At 39.7% G+C, this 23098-nt stretch overlaps 1 protein-coding gene across 1 annotated transcript in view; it reads right to left on the minus strand.

Annotated features, from left to right (window-relative positions):
- The window catches only part of LOC134205078 (sterile alpha motif domain-containing protein 5), an 872402-nt gene that overhangs the window by 158351 nt on the left and 690953 nt on the right, over nucleotides 1-23098 (minus strand). The window contains exons 7-8 of the mRNA XM_062679979.1: nucleotides 8828-8908; nucleotides 8185-8241 (exon numbers count right to left, since the gene is read on the minus strand). Coding sequence (XP_062535963.1) covers nucleotides 8185-8241; nucleotides 8828-8908 — 138 coding nt within the window. The remainder of the gene's footprint in view (nucleotides 1-8184; nucleotides 8242-8827; nucleotides 8909-23098) is intronic.

The following is a 23098-nucleotide window of genomic DNA, read 5'->3' on the forward strand; positions in this document are numbered from 1 at the left end:
ATAATCTCTTTGTCGAAATTCGGAGCAACTCTGGAATTCAAAATATCGCAATGTTCTATTCGGACAAATGTCCTTTTTAGCCAAATGTCCTATTCGATCAAATATCCTATTCGGCCAAATGGCCTATTCGGCCAAATGTCGTATGCGGCCAAATGACCCTTTCGGCCAAATGACCTATTCGGTCAAACAACTTTTGGCTTAGTGGCATTCGCCCGGACGGTATTCGGCCAAACGGCCCTTCCCCATCGTTTTTAAATCCTTATCCTGATTTTTTCCCCTCTAGCAGTCAGTTCAGCGCAGGACCAGGTACCGAGGTTTTATAACTAATTGCTTTAAAAAAATGTTGCTTCCAGTTTAGCCTCAAACGAGAGGAATTCGAGTCTTCCAACTGTCTGTAGGATGAAGTTAATTTTGTTTTATCTTCAAAGACTGCTATTGGCAGTGAGGACTAAATACGACGAATTCTTAATTACCACAACTTACTGCCCTAGATCGAAAAATGGATAAGGCTAGGGCTCGGTTTGTTAGATCTTACACCGTAACACCCTACGTAAAAGTGATCTACCCAGCGTTACGGGGTAATCCGTTGCTAGTTTGAAATAAAGTCATCTGGCTTAACGCCATTTGCAATAAGTTTTGGTTGGCATTCTGTCGTTTGGCATAATGGTCATTTGGCATGATAGTTGCGAAGTTGAAGAATATATACAAATCAATGGCATTGCCTCTGGGTCAGGAGTAAGATCGCCGTTGACATGTTACAAAAGACGGAAACATTTATTCGGCATTTATTCGGTTTCAGGCAAGGGCAGATATGATCGTCTTATTTAAGGGATGCATTTGCCCGGCAAAAGGTAAGAGATGGCATGCCTTCTTCTTTCAATTCACTCTCGGCTTAGGGCAAGAAGAGATATGATCCCTTTTTCAAGTCAGACATTTGCTCGGTTTAAGTCAAGTAATATTTTTTACTGAAATATTGAGTTGTTCCGGTTTTTTTTTTCAAAGGAGTGTAGTCGATAAAACAGTTTTTATCGAATGTTGTGAAAAATGAGAGCTTGCATCGTTGCTCGTTTTGGCGAAGCTTCGAAAGGAAGCCGACAAAAGCGTGCGAAGGAACGTTCATCGTTCTTCTTGCGACAGATCTTGGCAACGACAGACGCACGTGTGATTTCCACTCAGCATAGTTTTCAGTTCGACAGATTCAATTCGTAAAGATTACAACGCTGTAGAATTAAATGGAATAGTAATAAACTCGTCTTATAACAGGTTCGTTCTTTCAATTCAGGCAGTCAAAACTTGTTTTTTTCACTGGATCCTGCCAAAACTAAAAAGCCATTGACATATTTTTTTCGATTGTTCAAGGCCGTCTAAACTGTTCTGGAATACATATCCTCGAGTGCATCAAAAATATGTCTAGAAACAAAATGTCCTGAACCAAGATGTATGTCCAAAAATATCCATGTGATCATAAATACATAAATTAAGCGAGTTTTAAATAGACGTTAACTTTTTCAGGTTCTCCAAAACGTCCTGGATTTCAGAACATCTGATCTACCCGATTAACAAGCAAAAATAAAAAAAAAATCCGTTCAGAGCTAAACATCCCAGCAGGTCCATTTAACCAATAGGATTTTATAAATTTTACACGCTACTACAGACCTTTTTGATCCTTCAAAACGTCCTGGAGCTCAGAGCATGTGATCTACCCGATCAACCAAGTCCCGAAGAATGTACGAATACAGCGAAAATTCAACCATTCGTATTTTTAACCTTTGTATTATTTGAAAGAATCAGAAATGCGCATGCATGAAAGAAAATCTTCCCTTCTTAATTTTTTCATAAAAACCCTAAATCGAAATCCTCGTGAATGAATAATTTTTTCAACGAATCTTTTCGAAGCATGGGTGCATTTAATTAGTAGCATTCAATTGCACATTTAACAGAATTTAATACTTATGCGTCCCGTTTCCCAAACCAAATTCTAATTAATATTAAAAGTGACACTTCAATAATTTCTACAGAACCCTGCTCAGAGAACATAATTATTTTTGACATACATCGACTAGTTTTAACAAACGTCATAATGGTATTATTGGAAAGCATCTGATATTCTTATAACCGGGAGATTTTTGTTTTTTGAATTGTCACTCTAAAGATCATTTATTCTCATTCGTGAAATGAGACGCAGCTTAAGTATAACAAAAACTCAGCGCATCATGTCGGTTAAAATATGTCTTATTTATTTATTTATTTCATCTTCGACTGGGTCGAACAGACTACTTCTTATAAACTATATATAACAAAACAACGTACATCGATAACATCTGCATTGAATACTTCACAATTACAAAATCAACCTATAGTAACCTCCGAGCAGGCACGCTGCCTCTCGGAGGCAATAAATCAATAGTCAAGTTGAAGCATTAGTTCTCTTACTCGTCGCCCGGAGAATCACCATAAAAACAACACAACGTAGGGTCGTTCCACCCTGGACGAAACATTGGACGAGGTTACTGAAAGATTGTATAACATTTCACCGAAAACTATTTCGCGGAATTCCTTTTCGCGGTTGAACATTTCGCGGAATAACATTTGGCGGTTTGTAACTTTTCGCGGTACGACATTTGGCGGTTTGTACCTTTTCGCCGAATGACTTTTGGCGGAATGTACCATTTCGCGGAATGCACCATTTCGCGGAATATTAATAATAAACGCCTTTGTCCATTCAGCGTTTTCAGAATTATTACCTGCGAGGTTTCTAAGCCATGTTACCATTTTTTTTGCATTTGTTTAACACGAGATTAACACGTTGAAACTTTTATACCAAAAAGTCGAAAAAAAATAATGATAAATTTCCTAGACCGGCTCAGAAGGTGAACCCAGCCTTTTTCAGCATAGTCTTTCTTGGCAGCCTCGCATTTTCCCGCTAAGGAAGGCCTCCCAGAATATGTAGAAGTAGTTTTCAAAATTTCAATTGTCCCTTATACCGGGCAAATACATCCATTTAAAGAAGACTTATACCGGGCAAATGCGTCCAAAGAAGACGTTACTCCTGCCTTCGTCTTATACTGGGCAGACGCGTAAAAAAGACGTTACCCCATCCTTCGCCGTATACCGGGCAGACGCATTCTTTTAAAGAGGACATTATCAACTCCTTTCGCCCTATACCGGGCAGACGCATTCATTGAAAGAAGGCATTAGCAACTCCCTTCGTCTTATACCGGACAGATGCATCCATATAAAGAAGGCGTTACCTCTCCCTTCGCCTTATACCGGGCAGACGCGTTCTTTTAAAGAAGGCATTATCAACTCCTTTCGCCTTATATCAGGCAGATGCATCCATTTAAAGAAGGCGTTACCCCTCCCCTCGCTGTATACCGGACAGACGGGTCCTTTGAAGAAGGCATTAAGGCACCAAGGCAAGGAACCTTTCGCATGATACCGGGCAAAAGCATCAATTTAAAGAAGGCGTAACCCCTCCCTTCGCCTTATACTGGGAAGACCGTTTTTTGAAAGAAGACATTAGCAACCTTTCGCATTATACCGGGCAGAACATATGGAAGGGTTTCAGGTTTTGAAACCTGCAACCCGAATCGCAAGATTCGGGTTTGAAAAATAAGTACAATATCGAGTTCGGGTCGGGTACGGGCTTAAGAAATAAAATACTGAAAACTATTTTATTCAGTTTTGTTAATTGTGAGGCTAGTTCGTTGTTTCGACTTACATTTTTTTTACACATATCTAGTTTGAATTTTCCTGGGAAAACTTTTGTGCGGGCATAAATAATGAAATTATGTCGGGTTCGAGTCGAGTACGGGCTTACGAATGCAAAAATTCTCGGGAACGGGTCGGGTTTGCATTAAATCTAAAAAATTGCCTGTATTGCATGCAATTAAGCAGAAATCGGTAAATATTTGAATGATAATTATTCTAACTGAATTCGGCCAAATGGCATTCCGCGGAATGATTTTCGGTGAAAAGGTACATTCCGCGAAATGTCTTTCGGAAAATAGGTGCATTCCGCGAAATGTGTTTCGGAGAGTTGATACATTCCGCGGAATGTCGTACCGCGAAAAAAAATTCCGCGAAATGTTTTTCGGCGAAATAGTATACAACCTTACTGAAATATGTCAATTTCATTTTGCGTCTTATTGCATGATTGTCACATAAAATAGTACAGCAACACTGCTTTTCAAATTCGACAAAGCGAATTATTCCAGTCGCGTTTGGTAGTTTCACAGCAGTGATCAAAAGTACCGTGGGTCGAACTCGAGAATGCTTTAGAGTACCTTTAACACCTCGTTTGCAAGATAATTTAGATTTCATAATGCGAAAATGCTCATTAAACCAGATTGGGTATATACAGATTATAAGGATATTGCCAAAGACTTTGTTGTTGTTGGTTGATCTGGTAGATGACGTAAGCTGAACTCGAAAACGTTTTGGAGTACCGTGAACATCTCGTATGCAAGGAATTTATATATTTATGAAGTTTATATGATGCGCATAAGCTTATTGAACAGGATCGGATATATATCGAATATGAGGACATTCCTAAAGCCTTGGTTGATCTGGTAGGTAACGTGGGTTGAACTCAAGAATGTTTTGGAGTACCTTGAACATCTCGTATTAAAAAAAAAATCAGTTTACGTAGTGCGCATATGCTTTTTGAACCGGATTGGGTATAAGCCGATGATGAGGACATTACAAAAGTCTTGGTTGATCTGGTAAATACCGTGGGCTGAACTCGAGAACGTTTTGGAGAACCTTGACAAATCGTATTACTGAAAATTGATCACTGGCTTAACATTCAAGATAACTCAACCTCATAGAATGTTCAAAGTTATCAAGGAATGCGGTATAGGACTCAAATATTTAAGATTTATTCGCATGCTCTCAGAAACGAAATCTTCCCAAGGTTTCGGATTTTTGGGTCTTCAGGGTATAGTCACACTTGTCCTCCGATATTTTCCCTGTAAAGCCAACATCCTGATGAACAATTTGCTGCAGAAAGCGAGGACCTAGCTCTCTTTTGTGATTTTACATAGCCTATCTAGAAGACTAGGCATATATGATCCATTCGCCCGAAAGGGTTTAGGAAAGGGCAGATATGATCCCTTATTCCCTTCTTTCAAAGAGTGTATTTGCCCGGCAAAAGGCAAGAGAAGATATTATTCCTTCTATCAATTCGGTCATTTTCTCTATATGAAGCAAAGGGCAGATATATTTTGTTTACTGGGCAGCAGGCTCCTTCTTCCAATTGACGCATTTGCTCGGTTTAAGACCATGTGAGATATTACCCCTTCTTTAAGGGATGCATTATTTATTTCCTAATTTTTTTCTTCACGCTGTGACAATTTATTTCGAAGTCAAACAAAAATTTGTAAACCTAAAAATAGGGAACAAGCACGTAGATAAGCATTGCAAAGATTTTGCATGTAACCGCCCAAATTTTCAAATACCATCATAAAAAGAATTCAAATTAAAAATTATAAAAGTCTTCTCCCAAACCCCTCGGTTATGACTAATACAAAAAAACTTTCTACATCAAATGTCTGCTATCATCTATTTATTGCCAACTGTTGAGATACTGTATGCAGTTATGGACTTCTTTCTAAAAGATGAGATGCGAGAAGATGTGAAGTCCAGCACCGCCAACGAGGAAGCTACTAGCCTATGTTGATCACTGTTCATCAATCGGCCGCAAGGAAATGCATGTGAGAGAATGGTTGTGAATTAAACCGCAAGTTTTGAAAACATTATCATTTATTATTGTTACTATTATTTGCCCCATAGTCCCTGTGAAATGCTTAAAATGAAAATTGAGAAATATAAAATGATAAAACGTATGATCCAACTGAACTAAATTGACTAGGTAATAATTACTTGAAAAATCCCTTAAAATATTTTTAGTCCACTGAAATTATTGAAATCTTTCCTACTCTCGAATGCTGAATGAACGAAATCTAACTATCGCCCAAAAAAGGCTTTTGTCTAGTCCACTTCGGACGGGCACCGTGGTTAGACCAGTATCTAGGGGTTTATCCAAGGGTCCACCTGAACCTTGTAGACCTTAAAATAGTTTTTCTGATGATTTTTACAGATCTTCCAAAGAGCTTTATAATTACCGCTCAATAGATGTAGTTAAGTTGTTTTATGATTCGATCGTACAGGAACATATAGCTTTCATTTGATGTGTTAAAAGATCAAAAATCGATTGAAATTTGGATTTTTGTGATCGAAATAAATGTTTGGTTCAAAATGCATCACAAGTACAACGCAAAATGCCATGTTGTTTTTGTATTTTAATGAAGGTTAGATATCCCGATAAAATAAAATAAATGCTACAAGACCAGTTGTGATGATTTTAAGATAGTCTCAAATGTTTGTCCTTGAATATTAGTCATAAACACATTGTGCAATCGCTACTAATTGACCGCTGATCTCCACATTTGCCGACTATTCCGCACCATAATGAAGAAACCCCACCGCAGGCAGCCAACCGCCTAATTTTACCTGTTCCTCATTTTCAATTTCCATCTCCTCGGATTTCCGTCATTCACGGGGAAGTCACGTTCTAATATGATTTTTTTCCAGTCAATTTCCCGTCCGGACGAGTATTGATGAAACGGACCTGTGTCCCAGTTTCTTTTGTTCCATGAAGTTCTGCTCTGCCATTTGTTGGCTGAGGACTACACAAAAAAAGAGGCACCACTCCTGTCGGCAGCAGATGAGCTTCAACATCGTAAGGCTATCGTTTGAGGCAGCTCGTTGTGCATCCGTCCATCCGGATGTGAACTTAATATGTACCGGGGCAGGAGGTAGAGCTGATGTCATGGTGGCAGTGTTATTAATCTTCGGAGCTTGGTATCGTTGGGCTGCTATCATTACGTGAGGTGAGGATTGAGGCTGCTTCTAAATGAGCGTGTATTGTTCCGGTGATATATTAGAAGGCAGTATAGGAGGCTTTCTGCCTCCGATTCATGATAAAAATAATTAAATTTTATGCGGTATTTCCTGTTTGTTTCCTATATGGTATTCTACATGTGCACAGACTCGTTTTATTTTATTTTTTTCATTACTCTACTGCTTCACTCACAGGACGGTGGTTTGCTGTTTTTGATTTTTGCAGATTTTCAGACGGTTCTAAAGCTGTTCGCTGCGGATCCAGTAAGGCGAATTCGAGGCAGAGTTACAATAATTGCGCTGCTGAAATGGTTACGAAATTTATATAAATTACAATCGCGGCGAGTGAAAACCTGGAGAACAATGGGAAAATGGAACGAAAATTGAACTATTTTCAACGAAAATAAGTGAGTAATGCAGAAAATGCTCGAACTATGTTGGTTGTTGTTCAGATCGTTTTTTTTTTTTTTCTAAAATTGAAAATGTTAGAGGATGTGGATCAAGGGGGAAGGACACTAACTAACAAACTATTTTGCATTTCCAAAGTAAACATGGAGCTTAGTTATTTAGTAATTCAATTACTTGTCGTCCTTGTTTCTACACAATTGAATTAAACTCATACAATAAAATTAGGTTTTACCCAAAACTATTTGGGAGCTGTTCAGATAGAGGTGAATATAATCAAATCTAATGGTGGGGGATGATAAAGTACAAGATAATCGTTCACTATCCAGCAAAGTAAGTAAGTCCATTTTTCGACAATTCAACAATCCGTTCTTCTTCCAAAAGTCTTCCGACAGTATTCCAAAAAATCTTTTCATTATTATAATACAATATAATAGATAATACTCTAACCTGCAGCACTGCAATTTAGATTCATAACACAAATAATTTTCAAGCTGCTGCAAATTTTTCAATCTCATTAGATTACCATGAACGGAAACCGGCATCTCCTATCTAAACCATTTTTGAATGGAAATCACGTCTGTCTTCCCAGTTATTGTGCAAACGTCTGGTCAGCTTATTCCCTATATGAATTTTTCGCCCACAAAATCTTCATTATTTATTCATTTGAGGTAACTACAAAAGGATAACAAGCATTGCGGGAAAGGTAAGTTTGGAGCCAGGAAAATCGACTGGGAAAACACGTACTCTCATCACCGGAAAATTTAAGGATAGTGAGCTAACGAGAAAAAAAAAAGTTGGGTAGAGCAGAACCAAACGACACACTCACACAAAAAAAAGAGAGGAAAAAAGAACATCAAGTACTACTTCACTTACCTCTTCGTGCTCCCGTTGAAACTTTTCCTTTTTCCTAAGTGCTTCTTGAATTTTCAGCTGCGCATACCAAATGGGGAAATTTTTATCAGACCACCGTGAAGGAGAAAAGAAAATAAAAGAACGGAATAAACCAAGTAGAAAAACACAAATTATTTTTTTGTCTTTTGCATACTATGTTGCTTGGGAAGAGGGGGGGCTGTAAGGAAAGTGGCCAGTCAAACCGCAAAATGGGTGTCCGACGCTTCATCTTCCCCCGTTCGGCTCCCACCGACTTCCCAATCGGACTTACGCCGGCACAATTGAATAGAACGAGTGGAAAATAATTAAAACTAAAACACTGTGAAAAAGTGAAACAATTTAAGGCACTCGAAATGCCCCGACCATCTCGGAACCGAAACCAACACCTCAAATGCTCCGGTATTCGTTTTCCCTTTTCGAAAGTTTAAAACACCGACGAAGATGAGGCTGAAAATCGGTTCCGGGCGGCTGGAAAGGAAAATATTTATGCACATAACAAATGTCTTGCCATTGGTGCCGCGGGGGAAGTACCACTCGACCACCGAGCGACGGTGGGTGGTCGCGGAGGACGGAAGTACTGTTTTTCACATTTTTTTCTCTATTCATTTTATGCGAAATGACTCACCCTCTGAATGGTTTCCTCGAAACTTGGCTGAGGTCCACCGCCGCCGTTCATTTGAAAATGTCTCAGTCTTTCGTTTTGCAGCTGTTGGAAGAAAAAATATGGAGAAAAAGGGAAGTTGAGAAAAAAACACATTTGAAATATACATTCAAGCAGATCGTTAGCATTTAGTCATTTTCCTGACGCCAGGGTGAAAAGCGGAGGAAATTCCAACAGTGGTGTCGTGAAGACGCGGCAATTTTACATCGACGGAAAGGGACGAAACGAACCGCGTGATTGGGGGTACATATTTTCTGAAAAATTAGAATATTTACTTTATTCACTTCCATACCATTGGAAACCAAGCGTGGTTCTAAATTTCCAACTAAAAATTGCGGGATCAAATAAAGGGGAAGAGTTATTTGGCCGAAACCCATTCGACCGAAAGCCATTTGGCCGAATGCCACTAGGCCGAACAAACCATTAGGCCGAACCCCATCTGTCCAAAAGGGTAATTTGGCCGAAACAGTCATTTGACCGAAAGGGTCATTTGGCCTAAAAGGAGATTTAGCCGAATACGACATTCGACCGAATACGACATTTGGCCGAATACAGTGAACTCTCCCTAACTCGATATTCTGTAACTCTATATTTTCTCTAACTCGATGAAATTCAAAGTCCCTTGAATCTAGCATACTGCGCTCCCTCCGTAAGTCGATATCTCCCTTACTCGATATTCCCTAAGTCGAAGTAATTTTTCAAAGCATTTTCACCTCTCTAACTCGATGTTGTCAGAAACAGTACATGCACGACGTAGTTAGAAGTGAAAAGTGATAAGCGAGAAATAAGAAATGAGAAGTGAGAGAGGAAAAGTTAGAAGTGAGAAATTAAAAGTGAGAGATGGAAAGTGAGAAGTGATAAATGAGAAGTGGGAAATGAGAAGTGAGAAGTTTGAAGTAAGAAGTAAGAAATAAGTAGTGGGAAGAGAAAAATACAAAGTGAGAAGTGAGAAATTTGGAGTGCGAGAAGTGAGAAATAAAAAGTTAGAAGTTAGAGGTGAAATATGATAAGTGAGAAATGGAAAGTCAGAAGTAAGATATAAGAAGTTGCATGTGAGAAGTGAAAAGTAAAAAAATGGGTAGTTATATGTGCGAAGTCAAAAGTGAGATGTGCGAAGTGAGAAATGAAAAGTAAAAAGTGAGAAGTGAGAAACTCAAAGCGAGAAGTGTAAAGTGAGAAATGAGAAGTGAGAGGTGAGTAGTGGGAAGTGAGAAATGAGAGGTGAGCAGTGAGAAATGAGAAGTTAAAAGTACGAAGATCAAAGTGAATAGTGAGAAATGAAAAGTAAGAAGGGAAAAGTGAGAAGTGAAAAGTTAGAAGTGAAAAGTGATGATTGAGAAGTGAGAAGTGAAATATAAGAAGTTATAAGTGAGAAGTAGAAAGTGAAAAATGAGTTGAGAGAAATTAGATGTGTGAAGTGAGATGTGAGAAATTAATAGTGAGAAGTGCAAAGTGAGACGCGAGTAGTGGGAAAAGGGAGATGAGAAGCAAAATGTGCGAAGAGAGAAGTCAAAAGTATGTAGTGAGAAGTGAAAAGTGAGAAATTAGGAGTGAGAAGTATGTTTTGAGAAGGGAGTAATAAGAAGTGAGAATTGAGGACGGAGGAACAAGAAGTGCAAAACGATATTATTTCTGTTTCCTTCTTACTTTTCTCTTCCTTCTTCTGTTTTCCTTCTCCTGTCTTATATCTCTTCACTCACTTCTCACTACTTAACATCTCGCTTCTCATCTCATAATTATCCTCTCTCCTTCTCACTCATTTCTTCTGTTTTTCTCACAACTCACATTCTTCTTGTCACTTCGCAACTATCACAACTCACTTCTAACCACTTTCTTCTCACTTCTTATTTCTCACTTTCCACTGCTCACATGTTACTGCACACATCTCACTACTCAATACTCACTTCCGTTTCTCAGTACCCACTTCTCACTACTCTGTACTCATTTAAAAATCTCATTTCTCACTTCTCAGTTCTCGCTGTTCAACATTCACTTCGAACATCTCTCTTCTCACTTCACTTAATAAAAAAACACATTTTAACTGTTCGGCTAAACGGTATCTAAAAGTACGAAGATCGAAGCGAATAGTGAGAAATGAAAAGTAAGAAGGGAAAAGTGAGACGTGAAAAGTTAGAAGTGAAAAGTGATGAGTGAGAAATGAGAAGTCAGAAGTGAGATATAAGAAGTTATGAGTGAGAAGTAAGAAGTGAAAAATGAGTTGAGAGAAATTAGATGTGCGAAGTGAGAGATGAGAAATTCATAGTGAGAAGTCCAAAGTGAGACGCGAGTAGTGAGAAAAGGGAGATGAGAAGCAAGATGTGCGAAGAGAGAAGTCAGAAGTAAGTAGTGAGAAGTGAAAAGTGAGAAATTAGGAGTAAGAAGTAAGTTTTGAGAAGGGAGTAATAAGAAGTGAGAAGTGAGGACGGAGGAACAAGAAGTAAAAAACGATATTATTTCTGTTTCCTTCTTTCTATTCTCTTCCTTCTTCTGTTTTCCTTTTCCTGTCTTATATCTCTCCACTCACTTCTCACTACTTAACATCTCGCTTCTCATCTCATAATTATCCTCTCTCCTTCTCACCCATTTCTTCTGTTTTTCTCACAACTCACATTCTTCTTGTCACTTCGCAACTATCACAACTCACTTCTCACCACTTCCTTCTCACTTCTCATTTCTCACTTTCCACTACTCACATGTTACTGCACACATTTCACTACTCAATACTCACTTCCGTTTCTCAGTACCCACTTCTCACAAATATGTACTCATCATATGTACTTTTCAATTCTCACTACTCACTTTTTACAGTGAGCATCGAGAAATGAGAAGTGAGTAGTGAGACGGCCCACTCCTCTCTCCTCATTTCTCTTTTCTTACTGTAAACGTGAGAAGCACGAGATGAGTAGTGAGACGTCTCACTACTCACTTTGCGCTTCTCATTTTTTACAGTAAGAAGTAAGAAATGAGGAGTGAGAAGTGAAACGTCTCACTTCTTACTCCTCATTTCTCACTGTGAAAAGTGAGTAGTGCGAAGTGGGTAGTAAGACGTCTCACTACTAACTTCGCGCTTCTCACTTCTTACAGCGAAAAGTGTGAAATGAGGCGTGAGGAGAGAGCCGTCTTTATTCTCACTACTCATTTCTCACTTCTTACTGTAAAAAGCGAGAAGCGTAAAGTGAGTAGTGAAACGTTTCACTATTCACTTCGCGCTTCTCACAGAGAAGTCTCTCATAGAGACGTCTCCCTTCTCACTCCTCACTGTAAAAAATGAGAAGTGATAAGTGAGCTTTAAGGCTTCTCATTGCTCTCTTTACACTACTTACTTTTTACAGTGAGAAGTGGGAACAGGTAGTGAGAAGTGAGAACACTCTCTTTTCACACCCTATTTCACTTTTCAAATGACCCATTCGGCCAAATAAATTTCGGCCTAACCTAAGCATGAAATGGCTGCATTTAAATCAGGGTTATGGGATGGTTGCAAGGTAGATCTTCAGAAATATACAATAGATAGTCTGTAAAAGAGGCTTTCCTCAAAGGCCTCAGTGATAAAATGAGCAGCTACACTTGATCGATTGCCATCGATTGGATTTATTCTACGAGTAGTAACCAACGTACTTTAATGGGGCCCTCCTTAGCCTAGCGGTAAGATTCAAGACCATGCTGTGGGTAGCTGGGTTCGAGTCTCGGTGCCGGTCTAGGAAATTTTCAATTTGGGAATTGTCTCGACTTTCCTGGGCATACAAAGTATCATCCTGTTAGCCTCATGATATACGAATGCAAAAATGGTAACTTGGCTTAGAAACCTCGCGGTTAATAACTGTGGAAGTGCATAATGAACACTAAACAGCGAGGCGGCAATATCCCAGTGGGGGATGTAATGTCAATAAAAAGAAGAAGAAGAAATACCAACGTTTAAGTATCCAAAGATATGTACACCCAACCAGCGACTGTTAAAATTTCTAACAATTCTGTATAAGAACCTACTAAAACTTGTAAAATGTAAGCTCACAAACATATATACTAAGAAAAGCTTGGAAAATTGTAAGGTCCCATACAATATGTGTATAAACATTGCCCAGTTCTTATACAGGTTTAGGAATGTTCTCATACAAAATTGTTAGAAAATCTAACAATCACCGGTTGTACATTTTCCACTTCCGTAATAGTCTCTTAGATCTGAAATGTTTTGAAACATTTCACGCGATCGTATAGAACATAAAACAAAAACAGTACCTATAAAGATGCCTCAACATTTCTTAATATAACGTCACTCTCCTAGCATCCACAATTCCCGTCACTGTGGACCGGGGCTTATCACGAATAAAATACGACCCATCGGAGCTTTAGCACAGGCAGTGTCAACGCTTAAAAGTTTTTTTTTTCCTGCCGCTAGTTTTCCCACAGTTGCATTCATTTCTGAGCGGCTGCTGTCGCAACGAGCTGTCATTTGCTCCTTCCGTCTCCAGTTGACCGTGCCGAACCCACCGCAAAAGGTGTGATTGCTTTTGTTTCCGGTCGCACTACCGCCGCCGTCGGCGACGATGACGGCGACGGCTGGAATCCACCACGCGATCTTTCCAGCTCCGAGAGTCTCCAGGAGCGCATTCATAAGTACCAAGTCAAAGACGGAAGCAAACATAACAAAGAAAAGAATGCTAAATAGGGGGAAAGTTTTTCCCGCAGAAAATCACGCTTTTCCGGATGAGGTCGATGACGACGACGGCAGCGACGCAGAAGTAGCCGGGGTTCCGATTTGGGCCAAGTCTGTTTGCCTAGTTCTTCGTAAGTAGGTAAGTAACGAGTCGTCACCACCATCGCGAGCCGCATCGTCGTCGTCGGTCGTCGGTATGTGCCGGAGCTTGGAGGAAATGGTGCATTGCGCTGCTGCCTCCAATGGAGGAGAAGAAAAGCGGAAAAGTAGCATTTTCCTGGCAGGCGAATGCCATCGTGCCGAGGTACTTGACGATGGCACTTCCCCAAGACGGCTTTCGGCTTTTGTTTTAATTAAACTTTCTTTCGGAGCTGATTCTAGCTTTGGCTGGAGTTTTTTTTTCTTCCTTACGTTGTTGTTCAACAGGGAATAGCGAGAAGTGGATTGCGCCTTTTGCGTGTTGCTATGCTGCCACTTTACGTTTCATTCCTACTTCTGGGATAAAGTGGCTAATTTCGCTTGTTAATTGTCAAATAAAGTTCCCTCTCGTCGCGTCCAAACCATTCAGACGTTGGGGCAGAAAAATGGCGATAAATATTTCAATGGCATGGCATTTCGTTGCCGGATCGCATTTGGTTTCATGGCAGAGCAGACTGATAAATCGCTATTTATTACTCATGGTATGTGCCAAGCTGAATTTATGTAGGAGTTATGTTGGACAGGGTTGCAGAAAGAATAATGATAACTTATATTTGGATACGAACATTCTTCATTCTACATCTACAATTTTATGCCGTCGACTAGCACCAACTGCAAGGGAGTTCGTGGGGCAGTACCAGGCGGGTTTTATGGGCGAACGCTCCACCACGGACCAGGTGTTCGCCATTCGCCAAGTACTGCAAAAATGCCGCGAATACAACGTGCCCACACATCATCTATTCATCGACTTCAAAGCCGCATATGATACAATCGATCGGGACCAGCTATGGCAGCTAATGCACGAACACGGTTTTCCGGATAAACTGACACGGTTGATCAAAGCGACGATGGATCGGGTGATGTGCGTAGTTCGGGTTTCAGGGGCATTCTCGAGTCCCTTCGAAACCCGCAGAGGGTTACGGCAAGGTGATGGTCTTTCGTGTTTGCTATTCAACATCGCTTTGGAAGGGGTAATACGAAGAGCAGGGATTAACACGAGTGGTACAATTTTCAATAAGTCCGTCCAGCTATTTGGTTTCGCCGACGACATAGATATTATGGCACGTAACTTTGAGAAGATGGAGGAAGCCTACATCAGACTGAAGAGGGAAGCTAAGCGGATCGGACTAGTCATCAACACGTCGAAGACGAAGTACATGATAGGCAGAGGTTCAAGAGAAGACAATGTGAGCCACCCACCGCGAGTTTGCATCGGTGGTGACGAAATCGAGGTGGTAGAAGAATTTGTGTACTTGGGCTCACTGGTGACTGCCGAAAATGACACCAGCAGAGAAATTCGGAGACGCATAGTGGCTGGAAATCGTACGTACTTTGGACTCCGCAAGACGCTCCGATCGAATAGAGTTCGCCGCCGTACCAAACTGACAATCTACAAAACGCTAATTAGACCGGTAGTCCTCTACGGACACGAGACCTGGACGATGCTCGTGGAGGACCAACGCGCACTTGGAGTTTTCGAAAGGAAAGTGCTGCGTACCATCTATGGTGGGGTGCAGATGGCGGACGGTACGTGGAGGAGGCGAATGAACCACGAATTGCATCAGCTATTGGGAGAACCATCCATCGTTCACACCGCGAAAATCGGACGACTGCGATGGGCCGGGCACGTAGCCAGAATGTCGGACAGTAACCCGGTGAAAATGGTTCTCGACAACGATCCGACGGGCACAAGAAGGCGAGGTGCGCAGCGGGCAAGGTGGATCGATCAGGTGGAAGATGACTTGCGGACCCTCCGTAGACTGCGTGGTTGGCGACGTGTAGCCATGGACCGAGCCGAATGGAGAAGACTCTTATATACCGCACAGGCCACTTCGGCCTTAGTCTGAATAAATAAATAATAATCATTCTACATCTCAAATGCTACAGTAATTCAAATCTGGTTCTCATGAAAAGAACAGAAAATGTTCGAAATCGAAGCTAAATATGGCAGCTAATCTGGTTCCATTCCACCCCGTGTTTTGGAGTTAACCAAGCTCAATTAGTTTTCAGTACATGAGATTATTTTTATATTTTCCACCTACTGCAACACAGCAAAGCCTTTTTGGCCTTCACGATACAAACAGAAGGAGACGCATGGTAGCCACCGACCAAAAGCGAAGTGCTACGGTTTGCTAACGCTAGGTAGACTTAACACATTTACGTGACGTATTACGGAGTTACCGTCGGAGTAACACAGTGCCTTTCTGATGTGATATAAAAGGCAAATCGCACATGAGACAGGCCTATTATTCTCAATTGGATAATGGAAATACATACGTCTTTAAAAAATCTCGTCAAACTTGTTGCGAGAAAATCGTATGGGGATGACTGTAAACACTGAAAATTTATTTTAACTTTTAAAAATTTCATAGAGAAAACAATGAGACAGTTCTACTATTACAGTTTCTACAATGGTTCTACTTTTCAACTGGAACTTGGCTGATTAGCAACTTTTCTATCTATCTATCTATCTATCTATCTATCTATCTATCTATCTATCTATCTATCTATCTATCTATCTATCTATCTATCTATCTATCTATCTATCTATCTATCTATCTATCTATCTATCTATCCATCTATCTATCTATCTATCTATCTATCTATCTATCTATCTATCTATCTATCTATCTATCTATCTATCTATCTATCTATCTATCTATCTATCTATCTATCTATCTATCTATCTATCTATCTATCTATCTATCTATCTATCTATCTATATTCTATCTTCTATCTTCTATCTTCTTCTTCTATCTTCTATCTTCTTCTTCTATCTATTCTATCTTCTTCTTCTATCTATTCTATCTTCTTCTTCTATCTATTCTATCTTCTTCTTCTATCTATTCTATCTTCTTCTTCTATCTATTCTATCTTCTTCTTCTATCTATTCTATCTTCTTCTTCTATCTATTCTATCTTCTTCTTCTATCTATTCTATCTTCTTCTTCTATCTATTCTATCTTCTTCTTCTATCTATTCTATCTTCTTCTTCTATCTATTCTATCTTCTTCTTCTATCTATTCTATCTTCTTCTTCTATCTATTCTATCTTCTTCTTCTATCTATTCTATCTTCTTCTTCTATCTATTCTATCTTCTTCTTCTATCTATTCTATCTTCTTCTTCTATCTATTCTATCTTCTTCTTCTATCTATTCTATCTTCTTCTTCTATCTATTCTATCTTCTTCTTCTATCTATTCTATCTTCTTCTTCTATCTATTCTATCTTCTTCTTCTATCTATTCTATCTTCTTCTTCTATCTATTCTATCTTCTTCTTCTATCTATTCTATCTTCTTCTTCTATCTATTCTATCTTCTTCTTCTATCTATTCTATCTTCTTCTTCTATCTATTCTATCTTCTTCTTCTATCTATTCTATCTTCTTCTTCTATCTATTCTATCTTCTTCTTCTATCTATTCTATCTTCTTCTTCTATCTATTCTATCTTCTTCTTCTATCTATTCTATCTTCTTCTTCTATCTATTCTATCTTCTTCTTCTATCTATTCTATCTTCTTCTTCTATCTATTCTATCTTCTTCTTCTATCTATTCTATCTTCTTCTTCTATCTATTCTATCTTCTTCTTCTATCTATTCTATCTTCTTCTTCTATCTATTCTATCTTCTTCTTCTATCTATTCTATCTTCTTCTTCTATCTATTCTATCTTCTTCTTCTATCTATTCTATCTTCTTCTTCTATCTATTCTATCTTCTTCTTCTATCTATTCTATCTTCTTCTTCTATCTATTCTATCTTCTTCTTCTATCTATTCTATCTTCTTCTTCTATCTATTCTATCTTCTTCTTCTATCTATTCTATCTTCTTCTTCTATCTATTCTATCTTCTTCTTCTATCTATTCTATCTTATCTTATCTTTTCTTTCTTTATCCATATATATAAAACTCAATGTTTGTATGTTTGTATGTATGTTCCAGCATAAGTTCTGAACCCATTGACCGATTTTAACCAAATTTGGAACCCACATTCTTTATGTTAAGGAGACGACGATAGGGGGGTAAAGCATGCGCTTTTGAAAAGGGGGAGGGTGTGGGGGGAGGGGTATTGCTTAGATATCGATCAACTTAGTGTAACTTCTGAACCCCTTGGCCGATTTAAAACAAATTTGGAACATACATTCTTTATCATAAGGAGACGACGATAGTGTGTTAGGGATCTTCTTGGGAAAAGGGGGAGGTATATTGTTAAGGTATCAATCAACTCAGTGTAACTTCTGAACACCTTGGCCGATTTGAACCAAACTTGGAACACACATTCTTCATGTTAAGGAGAAGACGTTAGTGTGGTTAGGGATGCTCTTTGGAAAAGAGGGAGGGTATGGGGGGAAGGGTATTGTTTGCCAATCGATCAATTCAATGTAAGTCTTGATTCCCATGACCGATTTGAACCAAATTTGTATCAAATGTTGTGTGTCCTAAGGAAACAATTCTAGTGGGTGTGGATAGGTTATTTTGAAAGGTGGAGGGTGTATTTCAGCAGAACTTTTGAACCCATCTACCGATGTCCACCAAATTTGGAACCTATATTCTCTGTCTAAGGAAGACTATATCAGATTGGGTGGGAGTATCACAGCTCAATTAGAGAGAGGGTATATTCATCAAACGAACAGTTTAGTATACCTTTTTATTGCATGGGTGAATTCAAACCAAATTTGTAAACACGTATTCTCTACCCAGAGGATGGGAGGGACTTTTGGAATGCGGGAGGTTATTGGGGTTGGGTATTGTTTAGAAAACGAGTTAATTTAAAATCCCTCATATTTGATTCATTCGAGGCTCTTCGACATTGTAAAATGCTCCGAGAACAAATTGCCCGAGTTCCTAAAAAATGGCAAATCTTCTACAATAACATTTTATCGGACATAACATTTAACCAAAAATGATTTTAACGAAAATGATATTTGCCAAAAATGATACTTCCCGATACACATATCTCGCGCTTAGTTTCATAGGGGCGTAACTGTATTGATAGATTTCTCTTCGTCGATGTTATCTACTAATTATTGTACCGAATTGCGCTAGTTTGTCGACGATTTAATGGCTTGGTGTGATAAAGGATGATTGTATCTTGCGTATCACGGAGTAGCTTTTGAAACAATTGAGTTATTAATAAAATATAAAATCGATTAAGCGAAATCGATCAATACAGTTACGCCCCTATGAAACTAAGCGCGAGAAATCCAAGAAGATGACATCATCGGAATCATGGTTTGCCCAGTTAGAAGCAATGATTAATGTGTTTCCTTCTAGATGGTGGATGTGATTGCTTCTTTAAAAGTAGGCATTTGCCCGGAATATGACAATGGTGGGTGTGATCCCTTCTTTAAAAATGGGCGTTTACCCGTCAAAATCAGTCAATGATTCTAAAAGCTTTCTTTTATTCAAATGATGAAGTATCAATAAGTAAACACATAGATAGATTCCCAACGACTTCTCGGAGGAGTTGGAGATCTCAGCTGACGAATTGACGGCCTATATCAAATCGTCGAAGAACATGAAGGCCCCAGGCTTCGACAGCATCCTGAATCTCGAGCTCAAACACATGAGTGCTCTGTTCTTTGAGCATCTCTCGCTGATCTTTAATCAGTGTCTCCGGCTCAGCTACTTCCCATCGTCCTGGAAGTCAGCGAAAGTCATCCCCATCCGGAAGCCTGGGAAGGATCCTTCCTCCCCCAAAAGTTATCGACCCATCAGCCTTCTCTCAGGATTATCCAAGCTATTCGAAAAAGCTATTCATCATCGGTTACTTGAGTCTGCCGAAAATCTCAACATCTTGCTCGAGGAACAGTTTGGTTTCCGACGCGGTCGGTCAACTGTACACCAACTGACTCGAGTTACCAACGTCCTCAGACGAAACAAGTTTGTCTCAAAAACATCCGCCATGGCCTTACTCGATGTCGAGAAGGCATTTGACAATGTATGGCATGATGGCCTGGTGTACAAACTACAACGCTACAATCTTCCCAGCTACCTGGTGAAAATCATCAACAATTACCTGTCAGCAAGGACATTCCGGGTCTCAATCAGCGGAGCGAGTTCCAATGCGCACAACATCGTCGCAGGCGTTCCCCAGGGCAGTATCCTCGGCCCCTGCTTTTCAATCTGTTCACCTCCGACATGCCAGAACCTCCAGAAGGCGGCATTCTGTCTCTGTTCGCAGATGACACATCCATCGTCTACAACGGTAGAGTGATCAGAGCGCTAGTGGCAAAACTCCAACGAGGCCTGGATGCCCTGACAGAGTACCTCACCAGCTGGAAGATCTGTATCAACGCGGCGAAGACCCAGGTCATCATTTTCCCCCACTCCAAATCCCCTAAACTTGTTCCGCCTGGGGACTGTAAAATCATCCTCAATGGCACGACCGTGGAATGGGCCAACGAGGCCGGCTACCTTGGCTTGACCCTCGACAGCAAGCTTATTTTCAGGCAACAGGTTGACAAAACGGTGACAAAGTGTAACGTCTTGTTGAAACTACTGTACCCTTTGATCAACCGCCGGTCGTCATTGTCCCTGAAAAATAAGCTTGCTGTCTACAAGCAAATCATCCTCCCTGTGATCGAATATGGCATGCCGGTCTGGGAGAGCTGCGCTAAAACCCACCACCTCAAACTTCAACGGGTCCAAAACAAATTCCTGAGGATGATCCTCAACACCCTCCCAGGACAAGAACATCCGAGGTCCACCGTCTGGCCGGAATAAAAACCTTACATGAACGCTTTGGTGAGTGTAAAGAAAAGTTTAGGGTCCGTTGCTTGCATTCGGATCAGGCTCCAATTAGGGCGCTAGTTCCAATCTAGGTTATCAAATTTCTTATTGTAAATATTAGTGTACATAGTAGTTAGGTTATCAAATTTAAAAAAACACACCAGCGCCTCCTAAAGGCCGTCATGATATATCATATTAACACTTAAATAACAATGTAAACATAAAAATTTAAAATTGAAGTTGGAGGGCCAAGCCGGCCGAGCACTGTACATGTAAAAAATAATTGTAGAACAGAAAATGAAACAATAAAGAAGAATTTTACTACTACTACTAGTAAACACAATTACCCTGTTGACCAATTGGTTTAATCATTTTCTGATTGTGAAAAAAAAAACTGAGAAACAAACTGGCAATTCCGAGCAAGGCCGGGTACATAAAGCTGGTATTCTATCCAGCTTTTTAAGCAGATCATGCTATAAATTGTGAATCACCCCTTTTGACATTTCGTTTGTACACTATAATTTTTATAACTAGATCATAGTATGCTGAATTATACGTTGGAAATTTGGTTATTCATCTGATAACGTACGTAACCAACAACAAGCGTTTATCATCGTTTTAATATTCGAATTTTTCAATTCATTTCTAACAATTAATTAATCACTTAATTTGGTATTCGGTATTCCATTTAATTTTAGGTATTTTAGTGAAAAACGGCTACTCAGTCTAAATTTAGTAAAACAAGTATGTTATTTACCCAACGTTTCTCTACTCCTAGAAATAGCGCCATTGCCGGCGAGTACAAACTTTTTTAAGTGCAGTGGTTCCGAAGAAATGTACCAACAAACCAAATTTTCAACCGTGACAGTTAAAGTTAGACCAAACAATAGACAAAAAACGACAATATTTTCCCCCTGAGGAAGACACAATCCCCGTGTCGAAACGTTGGGTAAATAACATACTCGTTTTACTAAATTTAGACTGAGTAGCCGTTTTTTACTAAAATACAAAAGAAACAGTCGTCACACAAACAGTTTAATTTTAGGTTTTTACAAAGCAACGGACCCTTTTTTCCGAAGAAATTTAATATTCATTAACATAGTCTCACTCATAGAGGGTGGATCGCTTGTTAGTCGGTAAAATTTTCTGAGCTCTATCCGACCAGAAGCTGTGTTCAAATTATCTGACAGTGCTCAAGAATCTTCAACATAGTTTATTACAGCTCATAGTTGGTGGGACAAGATAATTTGCTTCCGAAATGACCTTCTACCTGATAACTTTGTGGATCTATGTTTCAATAACTAAAGAGGAGGAGGAGAAATTCAAATAGAGCTCGTAAATTTTTTTGTTCAAATAGAACTCCAAACACGGTTGCAGTTATTCAAAATCTGTATTGATTCGCCAGGTCCGAACTAATATACTGATTTCATATTCTATCAAATTCCCAGAATGTTATACACCGTGTGGCAATAGAGAATACGCGACCAAGGATACACTTTAAATCGCAAGAATTCAGTAAATGTTGTGTAAAAAGAGGCGTCTTTGTATTTTCCAAATTTTTGCATTTACAAATGGAAATTTAAGATATATCCGAGGCTTTAACAGTCTTGAAAACCGTTAAATGGTCTTTCATCCCTAACCAGATTTATGGCTAGTGTAAAAAGCTGGATAAGCATTTCTTCTGTTATAGAAAACTCCCGCCATTATTGCATGAGTATGTATCAGCTGTTCGGCCCCAGGTGATGGAGTCCGGCAATTCTTGACAGTCGTTTCTCGCAAATTTGGTTTAGGGCTTAGATTACTCGATTGAGGAGGTCGTGTTCGCGTATGTTGTAGCTGGCTTTAGCCGATGGATTTGAAGCAGATTGCTATGATGGCTTCATGTCTGAATGGGAGAACCCGTAATTCGGCGCATGCGGCATCTGTGAGAATCCTTGACGTTAGTGCAGGTCAGTTTCAACATGTAAAGTAGGCTCGTGGACATAACCGCATCCGTCACCCTAAGACGCGTAGGGCGTCGCTTCTTATCCGTTTCCGTGACATGCTTTTTAGCATATTAAGCCTAGTCTGGCAATCGCTTCGAACCTGGTCCAAGTGGCTCTTAAAGGTCAGGTGCCTGTCCACAGTCTTTCCCGAAAGACCAATACTTGTTTCGTCATGTTCTCGTTTCCGTTGAGTGTGACAACGCTGTGAGAAGACCGATGAATAGAGTCACAAACATGTGCGCGGATGCATTCTCGGCTTTGTAGCCGGCGTGGTCTGCTTGGATTTTCCTCCGCAGGACTTTTGGACAATTGCGGACCGCGATCAGGAGAATGTCGCTATGTCCGTATATTTTCGAGAATAGCATAGATAACGATGTGAATAACCACTACATGTAAGCAAGTTATTTTGAAAATCGTATAGATCTGCCCTGGCCACGCCCTCGCAATTGCTGAGGAAGGGGAGGGATGGTTAGTTTATCACATACTTATGAAAGAAGCAAAAAACTCTATTATCTTACACGAGAGGTTTTGGGTTTACCAGTAGGAAAAGTATGAACATGAGGAAATAAAGACAGGAACACCGTCTCCAACCAGAGGTCGTACAGACTGAAGCTTAACATGAGTTCACCTATTGTTGGCCGAATAACAAGTTAGACAGAAAGAATGTTGTTTGGT

This window comes from Armigeres subalbatus, chromosome 1 (assembly GCF_024139115.2).
Source record: "Armigeres subalbatus isolate Guangzhou_Male chromosome 1, GZ_Asu_2, whole genome shotgun sequence".
NCBI classification, from domain to species: domain Eukaryota; kingdom Metazoa; phylum Arthropoda; class Insecta; order Diptera; family Culicidae; genus Armigeres; species Armigeres subalbatus.